The sequence below is a fragment of the Epinephelus moara genome, chromosome 18 (genome assembly GCF_006386435.1).
Source record: "Epinephelus moara isolate mb chromosome 18, YSFRI_EMoa_1.0, whole genome shotgun sequence".
Lineage (NCBI taxonomy): Eukaryota > Metazoa > Chordata > Actinopteri > Perciformes > Serranidae > Epinephelus > Epinephelus moara.
In genome coordinates, this window is record NC_065523.1 from 29818336 (window position 1) to 29842349 (window position 24014).

General features: G+C 42.5%; 1 protein-coding gene across 4 annotated transcripts in view; it reads left to right on the plus strand.

The window, feature by feature from the left end:
- The first annotated feature begins 241 nt into the window (after nt 1-241).
- Nucleotides 242-24014, plus strand: part of cacna1ha (calcium channel, voltage-dependent, T type, alpha 1H subunit a) — a 164714-nt gene continuing 140941 nt past the window's right edge. For 3 of the 4 annotated variants that reach the window (XM_050068566.1, XM_050068568.1, XM_050068569.1), the window contains exons 1-2: nt 242-772; nt 1783-2248. In XM_050068566.1, the coding sequence (XP_049924523.1) occupies nt 1807-2248 (442 nt within the window). In that variant the 5' untranslated portion in view covers nt 242-772; nt 1783-1806. The remainder of the gene's footprint in view (nt 773-1782; nt 2249-24014) is intronic. The other variant, XM_050068567.1, reaches the window with a different exon arrangement.

A 24014-nucleotide genomic window follows, 5' to 3' on the forward strand; every position in this document is an offset into this window, starting at 1 on the left:
AGGTATGGTCTAATACATGTTTCATTCCGTTTCCATTATCTGCTTCTGACTGCATGGTGATGCATGAAACACCGCGGGGTGTGCGCGCCCGGCTTGGATCTTCGTGGCGATTTTCGCGCGCACGTGTGTGTGTCTCCCACTGTGCGCTACGTCCCTATAGCCGGGCATCCACGTCACGTGTCAGGACTCCCGGGTCCTGGGCCAAGTTTCACCGTGTCAGATCATCCACGGAAGCCTCAGCAGAGCGACCCACACACACATACACACACATACACGGCCCGACCCTCCCGCGCGCATCTCCGCTCCACGCTGCGTAACCAACACCTCAGCGAGGATGGACGGATGGATGGATGCATGGATGTGGATAGATGTTCCCGTTTAACCCAACGCGCAAATGAAGACCACTTTAAGTGATTCTTTAATTACTTCCATTGATTTTTCTCTCGGATTACATTTGATCTGTGAAAAGAAGTGAAGAGGGGTTTTTATTTTTGAAGAGAGAAGGAAAAAGAAAGGAAAGCTCCGGGCTGCTGAGAAAGGCTGGGTGCGCTAGAAACACGGAAAGTCACGGATCATGCTTATGGGAACTTCCGATTCCGTCTCGATAAGGTATTTTAAAAGAATAAAGTTGTTCCGTTTGCCTGTAATGTTCTAATACCCATCGAGTCCAGGATTGAGTCCACTTTTTTAATGGCGAGAAAACAAAAACACAGGTGATGGGCGCTCCGTTCCCTCAGGCGGTTTTTATTTCCTTTGACACCGTTTGAAATGCGTAAGTACTTTTTAAACAGCTATTCCAATAATTGCATGTTTAACATTCCCCACTCTTTGTTTCACAATCCTTTCAGGGGAGCACACAACTCGAGCGTCTGATGCGCTTTACTCACATAACGGCAAAACGATGGGCAACAAAGCCCATTAAAAAGCCTTTAAAAAAGAAAAGTCTGTTAGCTGGATTATGATGACTAATGTTTGCTTCTCGATGTTATTGTACTTATTATAATAATCAGGATTAGTGTGGCATTTATTGTGTGTGTGTGTGTGTGTGTGTGTGGTTGTGTGGTGTTTTTTTTTTCTTTTTTTTGCGCATTCCCTGCCCACCATTGCGTGGTGTGGGCTAAAAAACCTCCAGTAGACCAGAGACAGAGCAGTCCATCTGTTCAATCACATAGCAACAGGAAGAGCAAGGGAAACAGAGTAAAAAAAAAATCCCCACTATTCTCCTAATATCACAATGTAATTCTGAAGCACTGATAGAGTTTATTACTTTATTATAATGGATGCATTTATGCGTTTCTAACTATATGGTGTCACTAAACCAGCAGATAATTGTCTGTGTGTGACACTCAGTAGTCAGTTAACTGTATTCATTTATCTTTTTCTATCATGTTCACTCAATATTTGATGTTCCAATAAAGATTCTTAATGTGATCATTTTCTATCATAGAGATAGTTAATTTTTAAGTGGAGAAGGAGGCAGAGAGAGGAAATGTTTGCAGTAAATGCTCAAAGCTTCAAGTGCTGCCAGGTTAGTGAACGAATATTGATAATCTGTGTCTAGAATCATTGGAAGCAAATAGTTTTGCCGCTGAGGGATTGGAGGAGGAAACAGTCTGAGTGTTTATGTGGCTCATTATGTGATTTGTCTCCAGTTGCTCTTTGCTAAGTTGATGTCTCTCTTCCGCCCGCCTCCTTTTCTGTCACTGTTTTTCCTGCAAAAATCCTCTCCTCCGTCCATCTTTTCACCTCTCTCTAACCCCTCTCCCTCTGACCTCCCCTCAGAGTGGCTCTGCCTGATGCTCTATCATGACTGATGGCGAGGGGAGAGCGCGCTTTCAGTACGCAGAGTGCCCGGAGGGGCAGGAGCAAGAGGAGGTGCACGAGGAGGTGAGGCTCGCTATACCGACGGCCTACAGAAATGACGCCCCGGGTCATGATGTTGACCCTGGAGGAGGCCACGACGAGGAGGAAGCGGAGGAGGTGGAGAGGAGAGGGAGCGTCACAGGTCAGGGCAGTGGAGGAGAATGGAGTCCTGAGGTTCGGGAGGAGCAGGAAGACCAGGAACCGGAGCTGGAAGTGGAAGTTGGACCAACATTGGGAGTTCGCATCAGGGCTCCTATTCGGGATCCAGACTGTGTCTCCGAGGAGGAGGAGCAGCAGCCGTACCCGGCCCTGGCCCCTGTGGCCTTCTTCTGCTTAAAGCAAACAACAAGGCCTCGCAACTGGTGTCTTCGAGTCGTCTGTAACCCATATCCTTTCACATGCTGGAAACCTTACTCTGTCTGACACCTGGTAAGACCAAATATGTCCTCACTCCTGTGTGTGTGTGTGAGCGTTGCTAAGCTTACACATATCCTTTGATTAAAAGTTATGTGATTCATATGCTTTGAAGTCCGAAACATGATGCTGTTGCGAATGGCTGCAGCTTTCTAAAAGCATGTAGATGTAGCAACCTTCCTGTTCTTGTGAGACTAAACAAGCACCAGTAACAGGCTCCACACTCAGGTCACAATTTGACAGGTCATTTGTCCAACCACTGGGGTTGATTCTCTTTGGGATGCCATTGTTTGGGTGAATGTGATGAGTAATGAAGTGGCTGAACATGTAGGAATGACCGGTCCTGCTGCAGTTGTCTTAAGCTCGTCTTCAGTGGGAAAATAGTCAGTTGAGTTTCTCTCCTGCGCTGGCTTGAGATTTGGATGGTTTATATTACGAACGTGTCTGTGCTTTTCTGTCTGGCTGAAAGATGATATTTGTCACCAAACCCAGTGAGTTGGTCATTCACTTAGCCAAACCACATTGGTGTCGCAAGGTTGAGGACGCAGTGTGGCCTCTACAGGGGTCACTAACAGAGTTTTTATGCTGTCAAAAAGAAATACAGATTCACATTAAAGTAAACTTTACATACCAATTCAGTGTTTTTATGCTGCCTTCAAGTGGGGTCATGTTCACCGTATTTCCAAGAAGAGTCCATATAAACACCCCCCTCCTGTGGTATCACAATTTCCTAAGTGGAAGTTCTGTGAAAACTTCGAGTTCACGAGGTGTGACATGTTTGCTGACGTTTTTAGAAATGGCAGAGGCCATGGAGGTTCATTTTTTGGTGCTAAATATATTGTAATTTCCGTCATATATAGTTTGTGTTTGTAATTTTATATTTGTCTGAGTAAGATATTGCTGTTTCTCCTCTGTCATTATGCCTCTGCATTTCTTACATTGGGTCACCTGCTTGCTAGCTCGATAAATTGTTAGCCTCGGGGGTTCCCAGTGTTGCCATTTGTTAACGGCGGTGTTCTCATGTTTTAACCACTTGAACGCCAAGCACAGCTTCCAATGTAGTAACCAAGAGCGCATCATAGGGCTGCGCAATTAATCGAAATATTAACGAAACTTCACGTGGCAAAGTGCAAAATCCAAATTGCAGGAGCAGCAATCATTGATTAGGGTAAATTATGTCATGATAGAACATTATAAATGAACTATTGTGGTACGACAGAGATCGCCCAGCCTACAAATCATAATCTAGACGTGAGGGAACATGCTTATTTGGTACAGACCCCAGCAAAAATTGCATCACCATCATTTTTATGTTGTTTTTCAGTGTAAATGAAATGCAAAATATTCCATTCCCACTAAAATCGTGACTCATATTGTCATCAGAATATCCCTCCAAAATTATCGTAATATTTTTTTTTTTTTCCATATCATGCAGTCCTAGCTCACAACTTCCATTTGCAGACATTAGTAGACTTCCTTTTCACCTGTTTCCCAAGTGTCAATTCTGCAAGGAATCCCAACACAGGGAATCAGACACTCTGCTGCTCACTTTCAGTAACATCTTTCCATTGATTATGTGTGTATCTATTTCAGCTGTCTGGAAGTTTACTGAGCAGTGTGTCTGGGTTTACTTTTATTCTTGTTTTGCCGAACTGTACCTGGATTTATATTCATTGTTTTGAGGTGCTGGGTAACATCACTTGAGTTGTTCTTGGATTTAAGTCAAACATGATTCAGAGATTTCTGCCCATCATCACACACTGTACAGGCTAAATACTACCTTTAAAGTGACAGTGTCTCTGACATTTTCTGGCAGCCATTTTGTGCTCAAATCATTCATTTCGGTTTTGGGATGCCAAATAGTGCAAGTGAAATCAGGTTTCCGCTGCTCGTGTCTGTTTTAGTATCTATTATTACCCCTCAGCTGAATATCCCGCCTGGATAATTTTCATCTGTGGGATGTTTTAACACACTGGAGAAAAAAGAACAGAATGTGCATCCAAATCCAAGCGCTATGAAAAGAATTTGAGGATAAACCACTGCAATATATTTTTTTTCATTCCTGATGCAGTGAGGTGGGTGGTGTAAAAACAAAAATCAGGACTTGAGTCACATATATTTGCTAAGTACATTCCTGTGTACCTGGAATCTAATCTGCAGGGTATTGAGAGCATAAAAATATCAAATTATAAAACTAGACTTATTCTATCTCCTCATGTCTTCCCTTCGTCGTCTAGTGGTGTGGGTAGATCGTAGCTGCTGTAGACTCTGACTGACTGGCTACATCCACAGATGATTTTGTAACAGTACTGCATGATGTTTTGGTATCTTGTGTGTGTGTGTGTGTCTGCCCATGGCAGTTGTAGCTTGGGGATGGAAATGTACAATATCTTTTGGAGGGGAATTTTGACAAGGTGTTTGAAGTTTGAGATAGATACTGTAGAAAGGTAGATAAAACAGTCAGATACATAAGCACAGACATTTCCTGAGTACATAACTGCAAAGCTGCATGTGAATATTTATTTACTTTCCTCACAAAAGACTGTCAGCTCTACGAAGGGGAGCTGATGATTCATACCCCATTCAGACAGCGGCAGTGATTTAGTGGGTCGAACGTACGATGGTCTATCTGAATGGGTCAATGTGTGTCAGCCAACTCCCATCATAACCCTTGAATCTGAATATGGATCTGATGCTACCTGGCTTTGCTTTTCTATCAGGGATGGAAATTGAGTTAATGATACGTGCATCTCTAGTATGAAAAGAGTGTCTGAGTGACCATGCTCTGTCCTGCCCTGTGCGATCCCCACGAGAGGTACAACAATAGAATATATAGAATGATGGAATCATGTCTTTCATTAGACCTTTCCTGTTTGTTAGATAGCTTTATCGTTCAAACTCAATGCCCCAGCGTCTGTCTATCGTCTGTGTTTGTGAAATGTGTGTCAGGATGGATGCTTCATCTTCTACTGCAAATCAAATGCGCAACCTACAGGTACAAATAAAGTACCCTGAACCCTGTTGATGGGTAACTTTGGTATTTTTTGACCATGTTTTTACGTCTAAGTAATCAATGGTAACAACAGTTTTTGAAACTAGTCCAGTACTGAATGAGAGGGCTGCAGCAGCAAAGCAGGCTTCAACTCTAGGCATATGGAACCTCCATGTAGGTCTTCTAAAAGTGCTTTTTTGCCACTGACAGACTCTATTCAGTGTCTGACAATCTTATGGAAAGGATCCATACAGAGATAGATGAGTTTGTTCAAGAGAAAGATCCTTTTTGGTTTGCCAGAAACAATTGCCAGACTCTATTGAAATAAACGGTAATTTTATCCTTGTGAAACATACTTCATTCAAAGTTGACAGAAACATACTAAAACTCGCAAAAGCCATCTTGGTTTGTCTTTTCACCAATCCAACAATAACCAACTTTGGTTTGGTTGAAATAAACCCTTAACTTGCTTAATTAGATGTGAAAATATGCTGGCTCTATACACGCTAAAATCACTGTTTATTTAAATGGAGTCTGGTATGCTTCGTGAATGCGATTTCGGGGCTGTTTCTGGTTTAACAAAAAGGATCTTACTAAAAGATCTATCTCTGTAGGGATCCTTCCCATAATGTTGTCAGGCACTTAAAATAAGAATCTGAGCCTGTCAGTGGCAAAAACAAGCACTTTTAGTGGACCAACATTGAGGGTGTACATGCCCTGAGTGGTTACACTGAAGCCTGTTTCGCGGCTGTTGGCTTTAGCCCTCTTGCTCAATACTAGACGAATTTCAAAACTTGTTGCTCCCATTAGTCATTTAGACACAAATGCATTGACAAAAGGGTCCAGGTTAAAAAAGACTAAAGTTACCCTTAATAACACAGGTCCTCTGTCAAACATTTAAAATCCCTAATTTAAGGTAACCCTTATGACATAATCAGAAAAGCTCCCTCTAGAGCCACGGAAGACATTATACATCTGTTTTCGCAGATTGAAGGGAACTCTTCAGGATGCGTAAACTGATCTTTATGTGTAAAATAGTTTTGTGTGTTTTAAGGATGCACTGTTGTCCTTGGGGAAGGGCCTTGTAGTTACACACACCTTCTCAAAACTGGCGGACCTAGACCCAAACTGCCACGTCAGCCGTCAGCTACTCCATCAAGTGTCCCTGAGCAGTACAAAGTGTCTCTACCAACTCCAAGGTCTCCGTTCTGTGGCTAACACCACACTCCCAAAGGGGAATTCTACTTCTGGGGATTAATATCACAGTGTTATATCAGTCCTGCTCACTGCAGACACTAAAGAACCGAGCCATGAAAGTGAAAGACATGTCACGCTCTCTTGCAGAACAGAGGTACTTGGTGAAATTAAAATATTACACAATCTAGGGAGGCTGCCCCTGCAGTATGAGCAGTTGAGTCTAAGTTGGATAGAGAATAATTTAAAGGGGATTGAATTGGCAGACCTGCGCAGGCATTTTGGAAATCATACAAATGCACATCTTGTTGGCTGTTTTTAAATGAATACAGCATAGAGTGGCGGGGACTCTGGCCAAGTCTATTTCCTCTTATGCTGGTGCTTAAAGGCGAGAGCTGAGGGCGTATTTAGATATTTCAGAGCTAGGATGCAGAATACTTACATTGCCATTTTTGAATTTATTTTCACATGATAAAAATTAAGTTACAGAAATTTATAAGACAGGTAAAACCTAAAAATGATCCAACCTTATCCAGCTGGACATGTAGACTTAAACACAGGACATATAGCGTGGCAGCCTGCTGTTTGACAGATGTTAATGTTGCATTACATTATGTCTGTTTTGTTCACAGCACTGTAGCAGGGATAATGCTGCAGTGTCTGCTGAGGTAGATTACCACCATGAAGCAGATGCTCCTATGGTCAGCACATGTGCTTTTTTTCCCTGCTCGTGTCCTGATCACATTTCCGATTCCTATCTGACGGTTAAAGATGTGTTGTTGTTTGGTGACAGCGAGGACTGTTTGTACCAAGAAAGCGTGGCTAATGAATGAGCCACACACCGTCACATGCTTGGCATTGCATTATAACCGCTTGTTTAAAACGGGAACCAAGTTATGTCATAAGAGCTGAACTCACTGGACAACTCTCTGTGTTATATTCCTCAGTGTCAGCCAGTGTGTGGGTGTGTGTGCAGGGCCCACTGTGTAAGCATTGCAGAGTTGGTGGTCCACAGTGGGCTATGTAAATATTTTTCGCAGCATAAATGCTCTGCCACTCAACCACACAAAGGTATGCACACTTTGGTCGAAGTGTGAGTCTGGAGAGGCGAGACAAAGAGATAACGAGTATTTTTTTTACAGCCATACCTCATCTTACATGCTGGACGTTAGACAAAACACTAATCAAACTGTTTTAAACAGAATTGTAAAATATAAAACCCACATTCCTAACAGGGATCTATTCTGTATTCGGGAAGCTACTAATCACACGTGACAATAAAATCAGGTCGTAGTTGCTCGCAATTACCAGAATAGCATTTCAGCCAGCAGCATTTCTCATTCATCATGTTTATTATGCTCATCACCATTGATCAACTGACCTCCTCTCTTGTCTGCGCATAAACATCTCAGGATGTCCAGAAAAATGCATCTTAGCTCGAGCTGCAATTACAGCAGTGAGCTATTGATTTGTTTTATTTACTGCCTTGCTCTTGACTCGGCTGCCACGCAACACAGTGAAAAGATGAAACTGCAGTGGATGCTTTATTGGCTTTTACTTTAAGCAAGACACAAATTGCAGTGACCACTTTAAGTTAAGCGCGTTTTTGTGGGTCTTTGTAGTTAGGGGTTCATGTTGAGATACTTTGCTGTTGATGCGTTCAAGCTCTGGGAGTGGGGGCTGCTAAACAACAACCTTTTTTGTGCTGGAGACATATTTGCTCCTCTCCCAGGTTTGATTTTCATACATCATGGGTCCCTGGGGTTGGGGCCCTTCTGTGTGGAGTCTGCATGTTCTCCCTGTGTCAGCTTGGGTTTTCAGCGTGTCCTCCAGATTCCTCCCACAGTCCAAAGACATGCAGGTTAGGTTGATTAGGGACTCTTATTTGCCCATAGGTGTGAGTGTGAGTGTGAATGGTTGTCAGCCCTGTGATAGTCTGGCAATCTGTCCAGAGTGTACCACGCCTCTCGCCCACTGTCAGCTAGGATAGGCTCCAGCCCCCAGCAATCTTGAATAGGATAAGCAAAACAGTGAATTCATTAATAAACAAATTATTAGGAATATTAATCAATAGTGAAGTAGGAGCAGCTTGGTAGCCGAATGGTTACAGCGCATGCCATATAACCACAACTTCCTGGATTCGATTTTAGCCTTAGGATCCTTGTTGCATGCGATATCCCCTCTTTCTCTCCCCCATTTCCAAAACAATGGCTGCTTGTTTGGCAGTAAAATAAAGCAACTTGGAGTCCACAAGCTAAACTGGCCATGTGTGGTTCTTAAAAGTGCTGTAGACGACATTCAGAACATTAATTTATCAGCAAACAACAATTTGCTTATGTAAAGATATAGTGATGTAATGGTGTCCTGACCAGAGAATGAAGTCACGCTCAGTCTGTGTGTGTTGAACTCCGAGCTTCTCTGTTTTTTGTTGTGTTAGCCAATCCAGCTGTGCGTGTGTGTGAGTCCCTGTAATCGCCACTGCTTTGCACTACGCTATACGGCGTTTACTTCTGATAATGCCTTACTGATCCACAGTGGTGGAATAATGTTGTCATGGAAGAGTAATGCCCACCCATATTAACATGTTAGCTCTGTCAGCACTGTCTCTGTTGTTAGCATTGTTTGCGCTGTTAGCATCGTTAGGGCCTGTACATATGCCACTTCTTTAACCACCTGGAAAACGCAAGATCGGGTGCTGGGTGCTACTCACGGAGGCAGGTTGCGTCTGAGGTTGTTAAGCGACCATAACCAGCACCGTAGCATAGCCTTCTCACCAGAAATCCTGACTGCAGAGCTCATCATCTTTCAGGCGTTGCTTTGTAAATTTGTGTTCTGACCCAGGGACAGATGTAAAGGTCTGGGTAGCCCTGCACTAAAGTGATGAACTTCTCAATATTTACCACAGACTGATATTTAGAGAAAAAAGGAAAGATATCTGCCGGCAGTGGTTGGTTGTTCCTCATGATGTGACATGCGGTGCGAGCTAATGCATTCAAACAGTTGACCTCTGTTTTCCTCAGGGCACAGCCATCACACCTTGAAAAACAGGCGCATGGGAACACTTGCATGTCACGACTGCACTGCTCTCACATTTAAGTGCGCCTTTCCTGCATCTACATTGAAAACAATGGATATGAGAGGGCAAAAAACATGGCATATGTACGGACCCTTGGTCGCTAGCTGCCGGCTCAGCCACCTCCATGTTGAGAGCCGCGTGCAGGCAATCCCAACTCAGACTCTGAATCACAGATAAACTCTGAATGTCACAAACAGCTTCTTTAAAGAGCATCCTAAGAAGCAATCCATCCAGTACGTAACATAGTGCAGTCAATTACACCCGAATCGACTTTTTCGGCGCTGATACCTCCTGTGGCACTGTCACAAGACTGAATGTGAGTGGCTGATTCGATGGTGTGATGGGATAACAGGCTGATTCAGGGTGATTAGATCAGATTCTGGGGGCCAGACAAGGTTAATCCATTACAGATGAGTGGATTCATCGTGCTATCTGTCTCCATTAGTCATCCTATACTCTAAACACGATGAGAGGGCCTGTTGCACTTCCTTCATAAATGAATACAGATGAGGCTGCGCCAACACATACACACACCCACACACACCCACACAAAGAACAACCTGTTGTGTTGGCTTGTTCAAAGGACTTGGGGCTTGTACTTATGATATTCATCATTAGATATGGTTTTCTTAATTTTACACAACCCTTATTTAATCAGGGAAACACTGTGAGGGCCAGTGGTTTGAGGTAAATCAAGCGCAGGTGATTTCCCTGGTCATTCCTGGTTTTGGCAGATTGAACTAGCTGTAAAATTGGAGACAGATTTAAAGCTGCCTGACACAGGAGACAACCAATCCAAGTTAAAATCTCGAGCACGAAGACTCTCCTTAAAATATAGCCTGGATAAGTGTTCGCGATGATAAGAGGCTTCACTCTTTGCTGAGAGGGGAGTCGAACACCCTACAGAACAGCAGTGATGAAATGACCCCCTAATAAACTCTATCTTCAGGGCAAGAAGTTTGAATCGTCCACTTCCTCTAACTCCCGCAGTGATGTCATTTCAAAGGTCTCTTTGGCTGTAGTGTGTATATGTGTGTGTGTGTGTGTGTGTGTTTATGTCTTAAAATGACTTCATCGCTGCAGTGTGAGTGATAAGAGAGTTGGCCTTGATGTCAGCAGGTTGTCCTCCTCCGACTGTCACTCAGACAAGCATCCTGAAGTGTGTATGTCTGTGTGTACGTTTGTATACGCACACACAGACAGGCTTCTGTGCATCTCTTCGTTTCTGCCACTCTCCGTGCTTGTCTCGCTGTATTTATATTGAGCAGTGTGCGAGAGTGTGTGTGTGTGTGTGTCTGTGTGTTTGATGACTCATTACATTTGGCCTGTGCTCATGATAACAGCAGATTGGGGGTCATGAGGTGTGTATCGCAGCAGAGACAGAGGGATCCTGCCTCTCTGACGTATGAAGTCCTGGCACACCCTGCACAGTCCTCTCAATGTGTGTGTCTTTGTAGATGTGTGTGTAGTGAGACTAACTCTGCGTTGCATTCTGTAATGGAGGGAGACCAAAGCTCCACGGACATTATTTTAACACCTAATCACAAGGCACCAGTGATGGCATGCTGATATCACTAAAAGATAATAAAGTTCTCAAGAAAAGAAGTTACCAAAATACATGTTCTGTAAAATATACAACATAAACATGCCATGGGTGTGTGACGCCATGAAATGTTACAAAATGGTCCATGCTAGCCAACATTGTTACAACTGTGCACCAGCAGGGTGAGTTGCATAGTGTTGGAGATATCGGACGTAGAGATGTCTGCCTTCTCTCCAATATAATGGAACTAGATGTCATTCATCTTGTGGTGCTCAAAGTGCCAAAAAATACATTTTAAAAACTCAACAGCAATGTCTCTTTCCAGAAATCATGACCTGGTTACTCAAGATAATCCACAGACCTTTTCGTGAGCAGTTTTACACACTTCACCCACCAACCATATCACAGTGCAGGAGGAAGTGTGCATCTACTCATGGACGAGAGGCTTGAGCTGGGGCCAGTGCGTGATGTAAACAATAGTGCCGTCCTCCTCGTCAGAGCTGTAAAATTAGCTAGCTCAGTGGTGCTACGTGACCTAGCAGTAGATGCAGGCTTCCTTCCAGAAGGTTGGCAGTTTTCATATGTATTTTTTTAGGCACTTTGAGCACCCACAAGCTGAGTGCCATCTAGTTCCATTATTTTAAGGGAAGGCAGACATCTCTACGCATGATATCTCCAACGCTCTGCAACTCACACCAAAACAATCTAGACTGATGAATAGAACTACAGGTAAGAGAAAAAAATATATATTTTTGTCCCTTTAAGACAGAACAGAGTATAGCAGAGCATAAAAATACATTAACATCACTTTAGGTTGACATAGGAAAGGTAGAAAATATAACACCTTTAGTGTACCTTTCAAAATAAAAGCATTGCATAAGCCACATCTTTATATTGGCCTGTTTTTTGTTTATTTCCTTATGACAGTTTTTGGATTTTAATATTTATAGACTTTCATGTAAGAAAATGTCTCATAGAGCTGCTCCTATTTTTTAAAGGAATCAAAGGGTTTGTAGGAAACTTGTTTGCAGTATGATTTGGGTTATTGTAAGTGATCAAAAGGGCATTGTTTTGGTGCTGAGACTCAGTTATCATATTGGCACTGTAACAGTAATATTTCAAATGATGCACAGCCCTAAGTAGATCATTATTGTTGTTGTTCAGAGATGCATTATGTAGTCAAACATAAACAAATTGCATTTCTGTGTAATGCTGTTTGTCGGCCCTCCAGGTGTTTATTAATGTCTATGTCAGTGTGTGAGCGCAAGGCAGTTTGTGCGTTACTGCGTTGGTTTGTGTGTGTGTGTGGCTGGGTATGTGCATGTGTGCACAGAGTGTTAAGGTGTGTGTGTGTCGTGGGATTACTTCCAGTACAGTAGGATCTTTGTTTATCCCCAGGCTCATTGTTTACAGACCGCTTCGCAAAATGATCTGGAACTAATAGCGCTGACTTTCATGTGTGGAAACGCAGGGGGTACACGTGGAGTGTGTGTTTGTATACTGTGTGGTACATGTGTGTGTGTGTGTGTGTGTGTGTGAGAGTGCATTCACACACACCAGTGACCCTCCCGTGCCCCGGGCTCTGAGCGTCTTACTCCACAAAGCACCTCAAAGTGTGTGTGTATGTGTGAGTTTTTGTGTGTTTGTGCCGTCGACCAGGTGACAGCTGATATCTGGGAATTTATGGACAGAATTCACTATAGTTTGACATTTTGGGAAATGTGCTTCTTTGCTTTCTTGGTGAGAGTTAGATGAGAAGATTGATAACGCTTTTATGTCTGTACAGTAAATCTTTTGCCAGCAGCCGGTTAGCTTAGCTTAGCAAGACTGGAAACAGCTAGCCTGGCTCTGTCTGAGAGCAACAAAATCTGCCTGCCAGCACCTTTAAACCTCACTAATTAACACATTATATTTTGTTTTGTAACCATACAAACAGTGTAGTGTAAAAACAACAATTGTGGTGTTATGGGGGGTTATTTCCTCAAATATTTCTTGGCCAAGAGAAGTAACTTCCTTCAAGTTTTAACCACGGGGTGATAGGATGATTAAACACACAAGGTATAACGTGTTTTGGTTCTATTTTTAATTTCTAAATTACGCTAACCACCAGCTATGCTTTATTTATCATAGACATGACAGTAGTATTTATGTAGCTCCCGGCCAAACAATTTTCCCCCAAACTATTACAATGAGTGCATGTACATAGACATAAATAGTGTCCTGCTTATGTGTTTGAGCATGTAAACACAGTATTCCATCAATGAGAAACCGGAATATGCCAGCTGGAGTACTCCAAAAGAAACCACAATGTATATATGAAAATGAATAACCCAGTTATTTGTCTTTATGTAAACACCATATCCCGAATATGATCGTAACCAGGAAAAGCCTCATAAACAGGTTTTTCATGTCCATGTAATCACATTTATTGAGGGTGAAGTGAGTGCGTTTGCAGGGACATGAATAACCTGTTTATGAGAGGTATCATGGTTATGATCATATTCTGGATATGGTGTTTACATGAAGACATGAGACATGAGAAATGGGGTTATTCATACTCCTCGTATACATGGAAATTACTAGTGCCCCGGCTACTGATTACTGCATTCTACTTGCGCAGGTGCCTGAGATGTTTACAAAAACACACCAGCAATTTGAGATGAGAGCGTCAGGAATATTAAACATCACACTGACTGTACATTTACGACCACTTGACAACTTGACAGCTGTATTTGGTTTCTGAGAACGGGTGTTTACATGCTCAAACGCATAAACAGGATACTTCAAAATCCCAATTATAACTGGGTTACTCCAGGGTGTCTGCAGGTCCTTAAGATGTCTTAAATTCACTTTTTAGTTCATGAAATGGTCTTAAAGTTAAATTTGTAAGGTCTTAATTGCCACAAACATTTTATCTTGTTGAATTTGTTCCTCTTTTAATGTCTTTTTTTAAAATTACATAAGCCGTTATGCTTTAAAATCTACATTTCTGATGTTACAAATCTTTAAACCTACCCGTGAACTTACTTACACTCTCCTGCTGGCAAAAGTAGACGAACCCAACTCACTCTAATAACCATATTCCTACATGAAACCTACCTCTGCACAGAACCGCAAACTACTAACCTGCCAAAATCCAAAAATCAGTATTAATTATTATCTGTACTTGCTCTAAAAACACGAGAAAAGTCATTAATTTAAGTTTAAAACACCTGCGCCTGATTGCCACAATTTGCGTTACAAGTTTACACTTGAGTGTTAACTCAGTCAAATCTGAACACAAAGACGTGATATTTGTATTTCTAAATTCAGTGTGACTTACACTTTCTAAAGATATAATTATCTCTGAGCTATGTCATTAAAAAATGTCTATAAATCTGCTTAGAAATCATAAAAAAGACGCCCTATTACTGAAGAATTTGCCTGAGAATCATCACGTTTTTACATTTTCTTGCAGTTACCTGTTGGTGAAGTGTATGTCAACGAAACCCTTAAAATTATCTTGAAAATATCTTAAAAAGCATTCATTTTAATCATCTGATACCCGTCCACGTAACCTTACTCATCGGGGTCTCTGCCCTTAACTACAGTGGGATGAGTAACAAGACAATCAGTGTGTTTCATCAAGCTTTCTGCCCGCCAACCAGGTTGCAGTTCATCAGAGCATACTGATGAGTCTGTCATGTCAAAGGTTAGAGGTCAATCTGAGTGAAGCTGGTGGCTGCTGGTGTTCAGGGTCAGAGGGTTAATCTGTTAAGGAACACACTGTTGAGTTCTTGAACATCCCCCTGCTGTTTAAAAACGGTAAAACAGGTAATTTCTGTCCTATGTTTGAATATGTTTTAAATACCCACCAATTACACACATTTTAATGTATTTTCCTCTACGTTCTGAGCGTCTAATTCCCTACGCGCTCCAGGCTTTGTCAGTGCTAAGTGCACAGTTGGCCCGGGGAGAGCTGCAGACAGACGTGTGTCACCTCTGTGACACATGGTGCTGCCAGACACCTCTTTTCACCTGCCAGTGTCCTGATCCTGACAATCCAGGAATAGCTGGTTAGCCTTTTCATTGTATATTTGCTTCATTTTGAAAGAGAAAAGCGGTAAAAAGCTGTGAAAGCAGGCAGGAGCTGATTGGATGACAGCGAATGAGTGTTATAGTTCCCTGCTGTAGATATAGACGAGAGGATACAAACAGTATCTCAGCTCTGTCTGCCCAGTGTGTCTTTTCCCTCAGAGAGCTGTCAGTCAAGTTCCCTGTAGTGGCAGTGCCACACTGATTGGCGCTCCTTTCCTGTGGGAGGGCTTTTTCGGCAGCTGTTGCCATGGCTACGCATCGCGTTGATAACGGTCTAGAAGTGTAGTCTGTGTTTCCACGGATCAACCCACCACCCAAAACCTGCTCTGTCACTCTCATCACGGAAATCCATACAGATTATGTGTTGCAGTTTTCTCTGAGTCAAACTCACATTGGATTCTGAATAATGACGGGAAATGAGTGCGTGTGAGTGAGTGCAGCAGGTGGTAGGTAGGTGTCAGGCAAAGCTGACAAAAGGCAAAGAATTTAGGAGAGAAGAAAGAGAGACAAGGATGGATGGGTGATACTTTGGGGAAAAAATGAAGGAAAAGAGGAAGCAAATGAAGTCTGGGATAGAAAACAGACGGGCGAGGTTAGAAGAGAAAGGACAGGAAGTGGATGAGCAGGATGTTGTAAAATGTTGGGAGTTAAAAGTCAAGACAAGAACAAGGAGAAGTGGAAAGGATGAAAGGGATAAAGAGGATAAAGAGGAGAATCAGGGCACGGAGAGAGGGGATGATGAAAGAGCGGAGCTGCACAAGACGAACAAGAACACGGCGAGAAGTGAAAAGGACAGAAATTGGTCATTTAAATCCAATCTATTCCGCAGGCCGTGTGTGTACTTTACCTCCGCGCTCTTGTCTGACAATTGGACACGGCGTTTACAGCCAATCACAAGTGTGAGTGATGAGCACATACCTCTCTGCTCCCTCCTGCTCTATTGTGCTTTTCATTGTCTTTCTCTGATGGTTGCTGCAGTGAAGATGCAGACGCTCTCTCGTCCTCAAGACACAACTACAAACCAAGCCCCCCCACCCCCCCACCCTCGTTCTCTCTCTCTCTCTCCAAAAAAGCTGCTGCCAAACAGTGTGTGCTCTTTCTTTCTTACTCCACTCTTTCCTTTGTCTTTTCCTGCTGCTGCAATGTTTGTGTGAGTGCACTTGTAGAATATTTTTCTCTACTTTAGTGTTTAAAAATATGTGGCTCTATTTTTTTCAGTATGCTGCAGTATGAAACATGCATCCTCATGCACACACACACTCACGCTACGCAAAGGGTTCTTTTTGATAATGAGACCACCTGCTGAAATAGATTGTCAGGGTGTTTCTTTCTCTCTCATCATTCCTCTCAGTGTCTCAGCATTTGACGTGGACAGACTCCCAGGCCGTATTGATTTACAGGCATGAGTGTGTGTGTGCTGGTGTGTGATGCTCAGGGGTTGATCTGGAGGGGAATGGAGTTCAGTAAAAGTGGATTTATCCTGGCTGACGGTGATAAAATAGGTGGAAAAGACAGCGAGTCAGCAGGTGTAATTGAAAGACTGAGCGGCCACAGATTGAGAGGGACCTCATTTCCAAACACCACACTGACTCCCTCATACACACTCAATAGGATCTGCAAGATGTGAGAAATAACCTGAAAAGGCGATAATGTATTTCTTCTTCTGGAGGAGGAGCTGGGAGGGGGAGGTCAGCACAGGGCTCCTCAGGGACCCTGCATCGTGCCGGGGTTGGGATAGTCAGCGGACACCTCACGGTCGGCTGGAGCTCCTGCTCTTCATCCCATCTTCGGCGGGGTGCTTAGTATTCAGTTATGTTTTTAGGTCATATTGCCTTGTTGTGTTTGCTGTTTAGTAACAGCACTGCTGTTCCTAATGAGCTTTTTTTGTTGTTGTTGTTGGCGTGTGTGTGTGTGTGTGTGTCTGTGTCTGTGTCTGTGTCTGTGTGTTCCTGCTGTTCTGAGCCGTTTCCCCACAGTCGAGCTCCACATGAATAACACAGCAGCGCTCGCCTTGCCGCTGATCATATTACTGTCTGAAAGATGGTTGGAATGACAGAAAGTCTCATGCAGAAACAGAGCGGGGGGGGGGGGGGACCATTTATAACGGCCTACTTTGGGGACAGCTTCTCATTTCCCGCAACAATGTTTTGAAGACAACAAAAACCGCTCGCCCCCGAATCTGCATAAACACGGGCACGCGTTCTTTTCTACACAGATACAGATTTCTTCTGTCATACAAGCTGATGATCAAACCAGCTTGTAAATGAGAGCTTATGTATGTCAAGGCAGCAGGTGGGAGTGCATGCATGGGTGCGCTCACGCGTAAGGATGCACATCTGTGTATGTGTGTCGTAGTATGAAAGAGTAATGCGGAGATGGATGAATAAATAAAAGATCTGGGAAACCCATCAGCATCTCGCACTAGGTTGTCATGGCAATGCGGACAGCAAAGCACAGTGTGTGTGTGTGTGTGTGTGTGTGTGTGTGTGTGTGTGTGTGTGTGTGTGTGTGTGTGAGTGAGAGAGAGAGATACAGATCATATCACTGCAATGTTTTACCATGTGTATGTAAGTTTGTTTCAGCCCAGGCCTCCTGTAATACTAACAAAGAGCAGCCATTTTTCTTTCGGCTTCTGTCTCTGCTACACATGCTGTCGTCTGAATACAAAGAAAGAGAATAGCAAATAGCGGTTTTACACTCACAAAGAAAGCAGTTGGCATTACAGAGGTTAATATGTACATGTTCTAGGCTCTTTAATTTGTTTATAAAGTACTTTATAGTTAGTTGTTTTCGCAATTAATTATAAAGAGCACCTTGTTTGTTTTAAGGCTGCCTCTTGTGGCAATTGTGTGGCTCCATCTTTGTGTGTGTGTGTGTGTGTGTGTGTGTGTATGTGTGTAAGTGTAAGAGATGCTTTTACAGCAGCAGTGTATAATGGATATAGCGTGATAGTTAACTGTATCTCCGTAGAGACCTGAAAACTGCAGCCTCTTCTCTCTGGTTCTCTTCCTCTCTCTGCTCTGCAGCACGTGCCTCTGCTTTGTCTACAAAATGGGCCTGTATGCGCAGGAGTGTGTGTGTGTGTGTGAGTGTGAGTGTGTGAGAGAGAGAGAGAGAGAGAGAGAGAGAGCCTAGGTGTGTAGATAAGTGTAGTACGAAGAATAAGAGTCACAGCAACCCAGTTTTACGGCATTTGGTGATTGAAGGTTGATGGTGAAGAAAAGTGCCGGGTGATTTTAAAGTGCATGTGCGGAGTTTAATGAAAGCGACTTCGAACGGCACAAATGCATGTCGCAATTTAAGTGTGTGTGTGTGTGTNGTGTCGATCTACAATGTGTGTGTGTGAGTGTCCATGTTTGAGTGCTGAGTCAATAAGTATATTATTTATGAGTATTTTATAGGAAGAGTGTGTGTGGGGTGAGACAGAACCAGGGGGAGGGGGATCGAAGGGTAAATTAAGGTTGTGTTTCAGTGTGTGTGTGTGTGTGTGTGTGTGTTTTACTATCACTGGGTAAAGGTAGCATTTAAAATGACATAGCAGTGTTTACTGTGGCTGGAAAGGCACTAAGATGTTTATTGCATGACGGAGGAGCTGACCGGGTCATTTTCATCGGCTGACGCTGAACCCACTTTGAAATAGTCGCTGTTGGAGATGGTGCTGAACTAATGCAACACCCACCCGACCACATAAAACAAAGAAAGGAGAGATGGAGTGAAAAAAGACAGGCAAAGTTGACCTAGCGGACATGATGCCTGACATTGAATTGCTGCTCATATCAGATTCTTTTGGGTGACTTCATATCTGTTGGAGGATGTAACCCACACCAAATTGAACTGACAGTGAACTCACAAAGAGACGTGCAGAGTCAGAGGAGACGTCACATCTGCTTGTTTTGTCGCTTGATTGAATTCAGGCATCCCAGCAAGGGCACGTAAAGTCTGCAATTCTTGTTTCTTTTACTCTAGTCTCTTCTGTTAGTCTGTTGAATTATCCCAAACTTCTATGCGTGATGCATGTTCATGCAATAGCCTTCCTGTCTTAAGAAACATTTTACGCTGCACAGGGACACTTGTTAGCTTTGTAGCTGCAGTGTGAACAAAGTCACTTGAGCAGAGAGTATAAAAGGGTAAGATATTAAAATGTGTCAATTTAAAATATTTCCTTCAGTCACAGCTTCAGATAGGTTGTTACAGCTCACTACCTTCAGGGTCAAAGTTGTAGACGCTGACTCGAATACAAATCAGATGCCAAATGGGGGAGCAACACTGCTGCTGTCACAGTGCAGGCCTAAAAATTATATCCTTTTCATTAGGGAACGCAAGTATGAAGGGATATATATATATATATATAATTTTACTGTAATTTCTGAATGTTTGGAAAACACGTTGCATATCAGCTTGATGTAATTATAAGCTGGAATCAAATGAATTTTAACATAGATAAGTATGGACATTCAGCAGCTGATATTTTCAGTTAGTTTGTCAAAGTTTGGAATAATCTTAATAATCATGGATTAACTGATTCATAAAATCATAGAATTGTAAAACTATGAATCAGAGAATCAAGTAAGATTTTAAAGAGTTGCAGCAGCGTGAAGCGTAAAAAGAGTGTCAGACCTGTATCAGGAAGTCAGAGCTATTTAAAGGCTAAAGTGAACAGATACATTTTTAGCTTTCTTTTAAAAATAATTAGCGAGCTAGCTTCCCTGATATCAATAGGTAGGCTAGTGTGTTCCACAGCTTTGGGATGTAACTGACAAAGGCTGCATTCCCGATCTTCTCCCGGCTGTTGCTGGGAACCTCCAATAAACCAGCAGCAGGTGATCATAGTGTTCCTGCAGGCAGAGTTAACAAGGGAGTTAGCAATGTGGCTCAGTCTGAGCCCATGTAAGGCTTTGTATATAAGGAGGAGGAGCTTAAAATCAATTCTAAATGTAACAGGATGTCAGTGCAGAGCAGCTCAGACTGGCCTGATGTGCTCTCTCCTCTTGGTTCTGGTTAATAGCTGAGCTGCAGAGTTTTGAATGAGCTGAAGTCTCTCAGTGCTTCTCAGTGTATGTGGGTTCATTTTGTGGGCAAGGAAACATATTAATATATGAATATGTATATTAACATATTTCTCCTGCATTATTGTTGTTCAGCACTTGTATATGTATCATGTGACAGTTGGTCTTTGTGGTATTTGTCCCAACCTTTCACACTGTGATTGGATGGTAGGGTAAAAAGTGACCGTGATGAATCCAGACTTTTAACCCAGTGTTGAACATTTTTCAGCTCTCAGGGACCAGAAAAAAAAACACTAAACATCCAGCGCTCAGTGCAGAATGGACGCTCCAATGCCTCGTCATGGTGCTGGTGCTTGGAGCGTAGTGCACCATGACACTCCCATAGCAAAGAATTTTAAAAAATACGCAGGCTTCAGAAAAGAAATGCTTTAGTAGACACGGCCCCTAACAGGAACATATAGAGATCCAGCCGACCTTTTCTATAAATGTGTCCGAAATCACTCCCTGGTTCACTCAGTCACTGATCCCTATTGACTGGACCCTCAATAGTTCACTCAGTGGTGAGCAGTAAATTGACATTTCAGGCACTAATCATCATCATCATCATTTTGCATTGTCACCGAGCCTCGAAAAGGTAATGTGGAAATTTAGGGCACTGTGTTGTGAATACGTTTTTACACTTAGAATTTGGGCACTCAAATAAAATGCCATTACATTACATGAAATTGTACATGTGATGCACTATGTAGTAAAAAGGGAGCAATTTGGGACACAGCCTTAATCCCAGCCTCTGTTTGATGATGTTTACACTTGATTTTAGTGTCACTGCAGGTTGTTGTCAGTTACAGTACCACATTTCTGTTGGAAAGCAAGGCTTGCATGTGGATGTATTTAAGCACACATCTGCTCTTAGGTTAATCCATGCCGTGATGCAGCTATTGAAGTGCTGATGGGAAAGAGGCGGAGCTGAGGTACAGTTCACTGTAAGGCAGTGGTGTAAATGTTGGCTCTGTTACAAAGCCAGGAACTAGACTCCTTCACATCAGTATGATTAAACCAAAAACCAATGCACTGTCCTCCCTGCGAATGATCCATTGTTCTCCGTATCGAACTTGCCATTGTTTGTCTCAACTCATAAAGGTTACACACACTCACACACACAAACACACACAGTGGGTCAATGCAGATGGATTAATCTTCCTCAGACAGCTCACATGATCATTAATTGTCTCTTGGAGGAAAGGCAGCTTTCTCAGAAGCATTTCTTATTTGCTGCCGTGCGTGTGTGTGTGTGTTTGTGCACCCGTATATGTGAGACTGCTTTTTAATGTCCATTAGGCTGTAATGAAGGAACGCTGCTCTCGCTGGCCCCCTGTCTGCTTTCTAATGGACCTCTATTATCACAGTTCAAAACACACACGGAACCTGCACCGCACACACTGCATATATCTCCACACATACACACAGTGCTCCTGTGTGAGATGAAAGGGCATCATGAAGCAGCTGACCCAGCTGAAGTGCAGGGGGTCTGGTGTGTGTTAAACAGCCTGATTATAGCTGAAGCAACTATATAATGCTGCAGTTACATACTTGTCTGGAGAGGAAGGAGCCACACGTCGCAGAACAAAACATTGTTAACACTTCATCAGCGGGTCCTCATGATGCTGCGATTACGATTACAAGCATTGGAAGTTAAGAAACAACACAGCACAAGGGTTAAATACAACATTTCAGGTGTATGCAGCATGTCTAATGATGTTCTGGTAAATTTAAATGTGGTTAAACTAAGACATCTCACTTTTCATAAAGCAGACAGGCTTCAATTTTATTTCTGCGAGAAGAAACATTGATTGTGGCGGCTTTGTCATCCTTTTATCTCTGTGCAAGAATTTACATACCGATTCGTGTTTACACAGTTTGACTGCGGAATACCTATGAATATAATTGTCACACTTGGCGACACTTTAATTGAGCAGAGAAAAAAACGTAATAAAGGAAACATGGTTTCTAAATCGAATTCTGTGCAGAATATCAAAGGTTGGCAACACATCACTAAAAGCATAATGCTGGAAATCTGCATCGATTTAATTTAACGGGGATGTAAAAATACCTGTGTGGATGAGAATTTTTGTTGCATCTGCACTCTGCATGTGTAGATTATGCAGTGCTGTAGCAGTGTAATCATTTTTGTATTCACCGCCACCTCTCTATTCTGTGATAAATGTGCAGGTCAGAGGTCACTGACATAAAAAAAATGGCATCAGCTATGAAAACACAGCAGGAACGGGAAATTAACCTGTCACACAAAGAGCCTGACGTGCTCTGTAATGTGTTTTAGTACCCATCCTCTTTATTCACATGCACAGCTCTTTCTCTGTCCATGTAATGACATAATTCCCTGCTGGGGACCAATAACGTTAAGGTTATTGTATCATTTGTATCCTGTTACAACTTTAGTGAGGTTTAAAATCTCATGCAAATGGTGAACAGAGATTTTACTGAGAAGTCTTCATCTATGATTGATGCTCTGGAGTGTGTATGAGAGAAAACCCACAGGATTCAGAGCTGGGGACATGTCTCAAAGGGCAATGAGAAAGGCTCAATCCTAAAACACTCCTTACCCCCACCACTTAGCCTTTAGCCCTCAGATTTGCATGTTCATGTCTCAGGGCAGTCCCCATTAACATTGGGATAGGGGGTAAGATGAAGTGTAAGGGCTACATGGCCTTTCAGAGGCACTCCAAACCAAGTGTTATGAGAAAACATCAGCTGCACAAGCAGCAAGAGAAACCCACAAATCTTTAATAAAGATTTTAAAATCATTATAACTATCATATTATCTTCGTTTGATGTTATTTCAATGTATCATGGTCCTTTTCTTTAAAACATGCATAACAAAAAAAGTGCTAGTGGTATGCTGATGTCTCGGTAGCTAATTAGCTAGCTACAGTAGCAAACGTTACATTGTCATTGCTGATTTGTGCATGGCCACCAAATCACCAGTTTCATCATGAGACAATATTATATTGATTCTTTGGACTACGATATGATATTTTTCGATATTACAAAGTCTGCAACGATACGATTACGATGCAATACGATTCTGGCTGAAAATCCTGAAGGCAGACTTCTCCAAACAGTCATAACATACAGATTAACAACAAGATCATTAAACAAAAGTATCAAATTCAGCTCAGTAATAACTGTCAAGGTTCATGAACAAAAAATAGTTTTTTGCTAATCACCCATTATTAGCTTTAGCATGTATACATTGCATAAATTAGCCTAGCGGCTAGCGGACAGTTTTCCTCTACTCACAGCTTAACAAATTACATTCAGCTTTATTATTTTTCTTACTCACCGGTGGTTTAAGTCACTGCATCTCCCGACAGAACAGCTCAGTTGAATTTCAGCCTGCATGCACAGTTTTTCAGCCGAACTTTGTCAAAACGGAGCAGCTAATGTTGCTAAAGCAAGAATGTTAGCAGAGTAAGACACTCGTCCAGGCAGGTAACGCTGTGTAGTGTGCTCTGCCTGTTGTCCTGTATGTTCTCCGAAATCCAAAATATTTCCACTCTTCATCTCTCTCTTGGCTGCTTGCCGTCTGCCTGCCGCTGTTTGACAGTGACACAGACTTTCAAAATAAAAACCTATCCTAAAGGTGTAGATCGATGTTTTTACTTTGCATTGGATCGTTAATCATTAAATCGATATATTGATGGATCGTTACACCCCTAACATTTTGACATATTTCCATGCTACTGTACACTCCCCCTTTGACGGTATGTGATGCCCTAAATTTTCCTTGTCCAGCAGTGAAGTTGCAGCTCTTGTTACCACTCCTTTAAT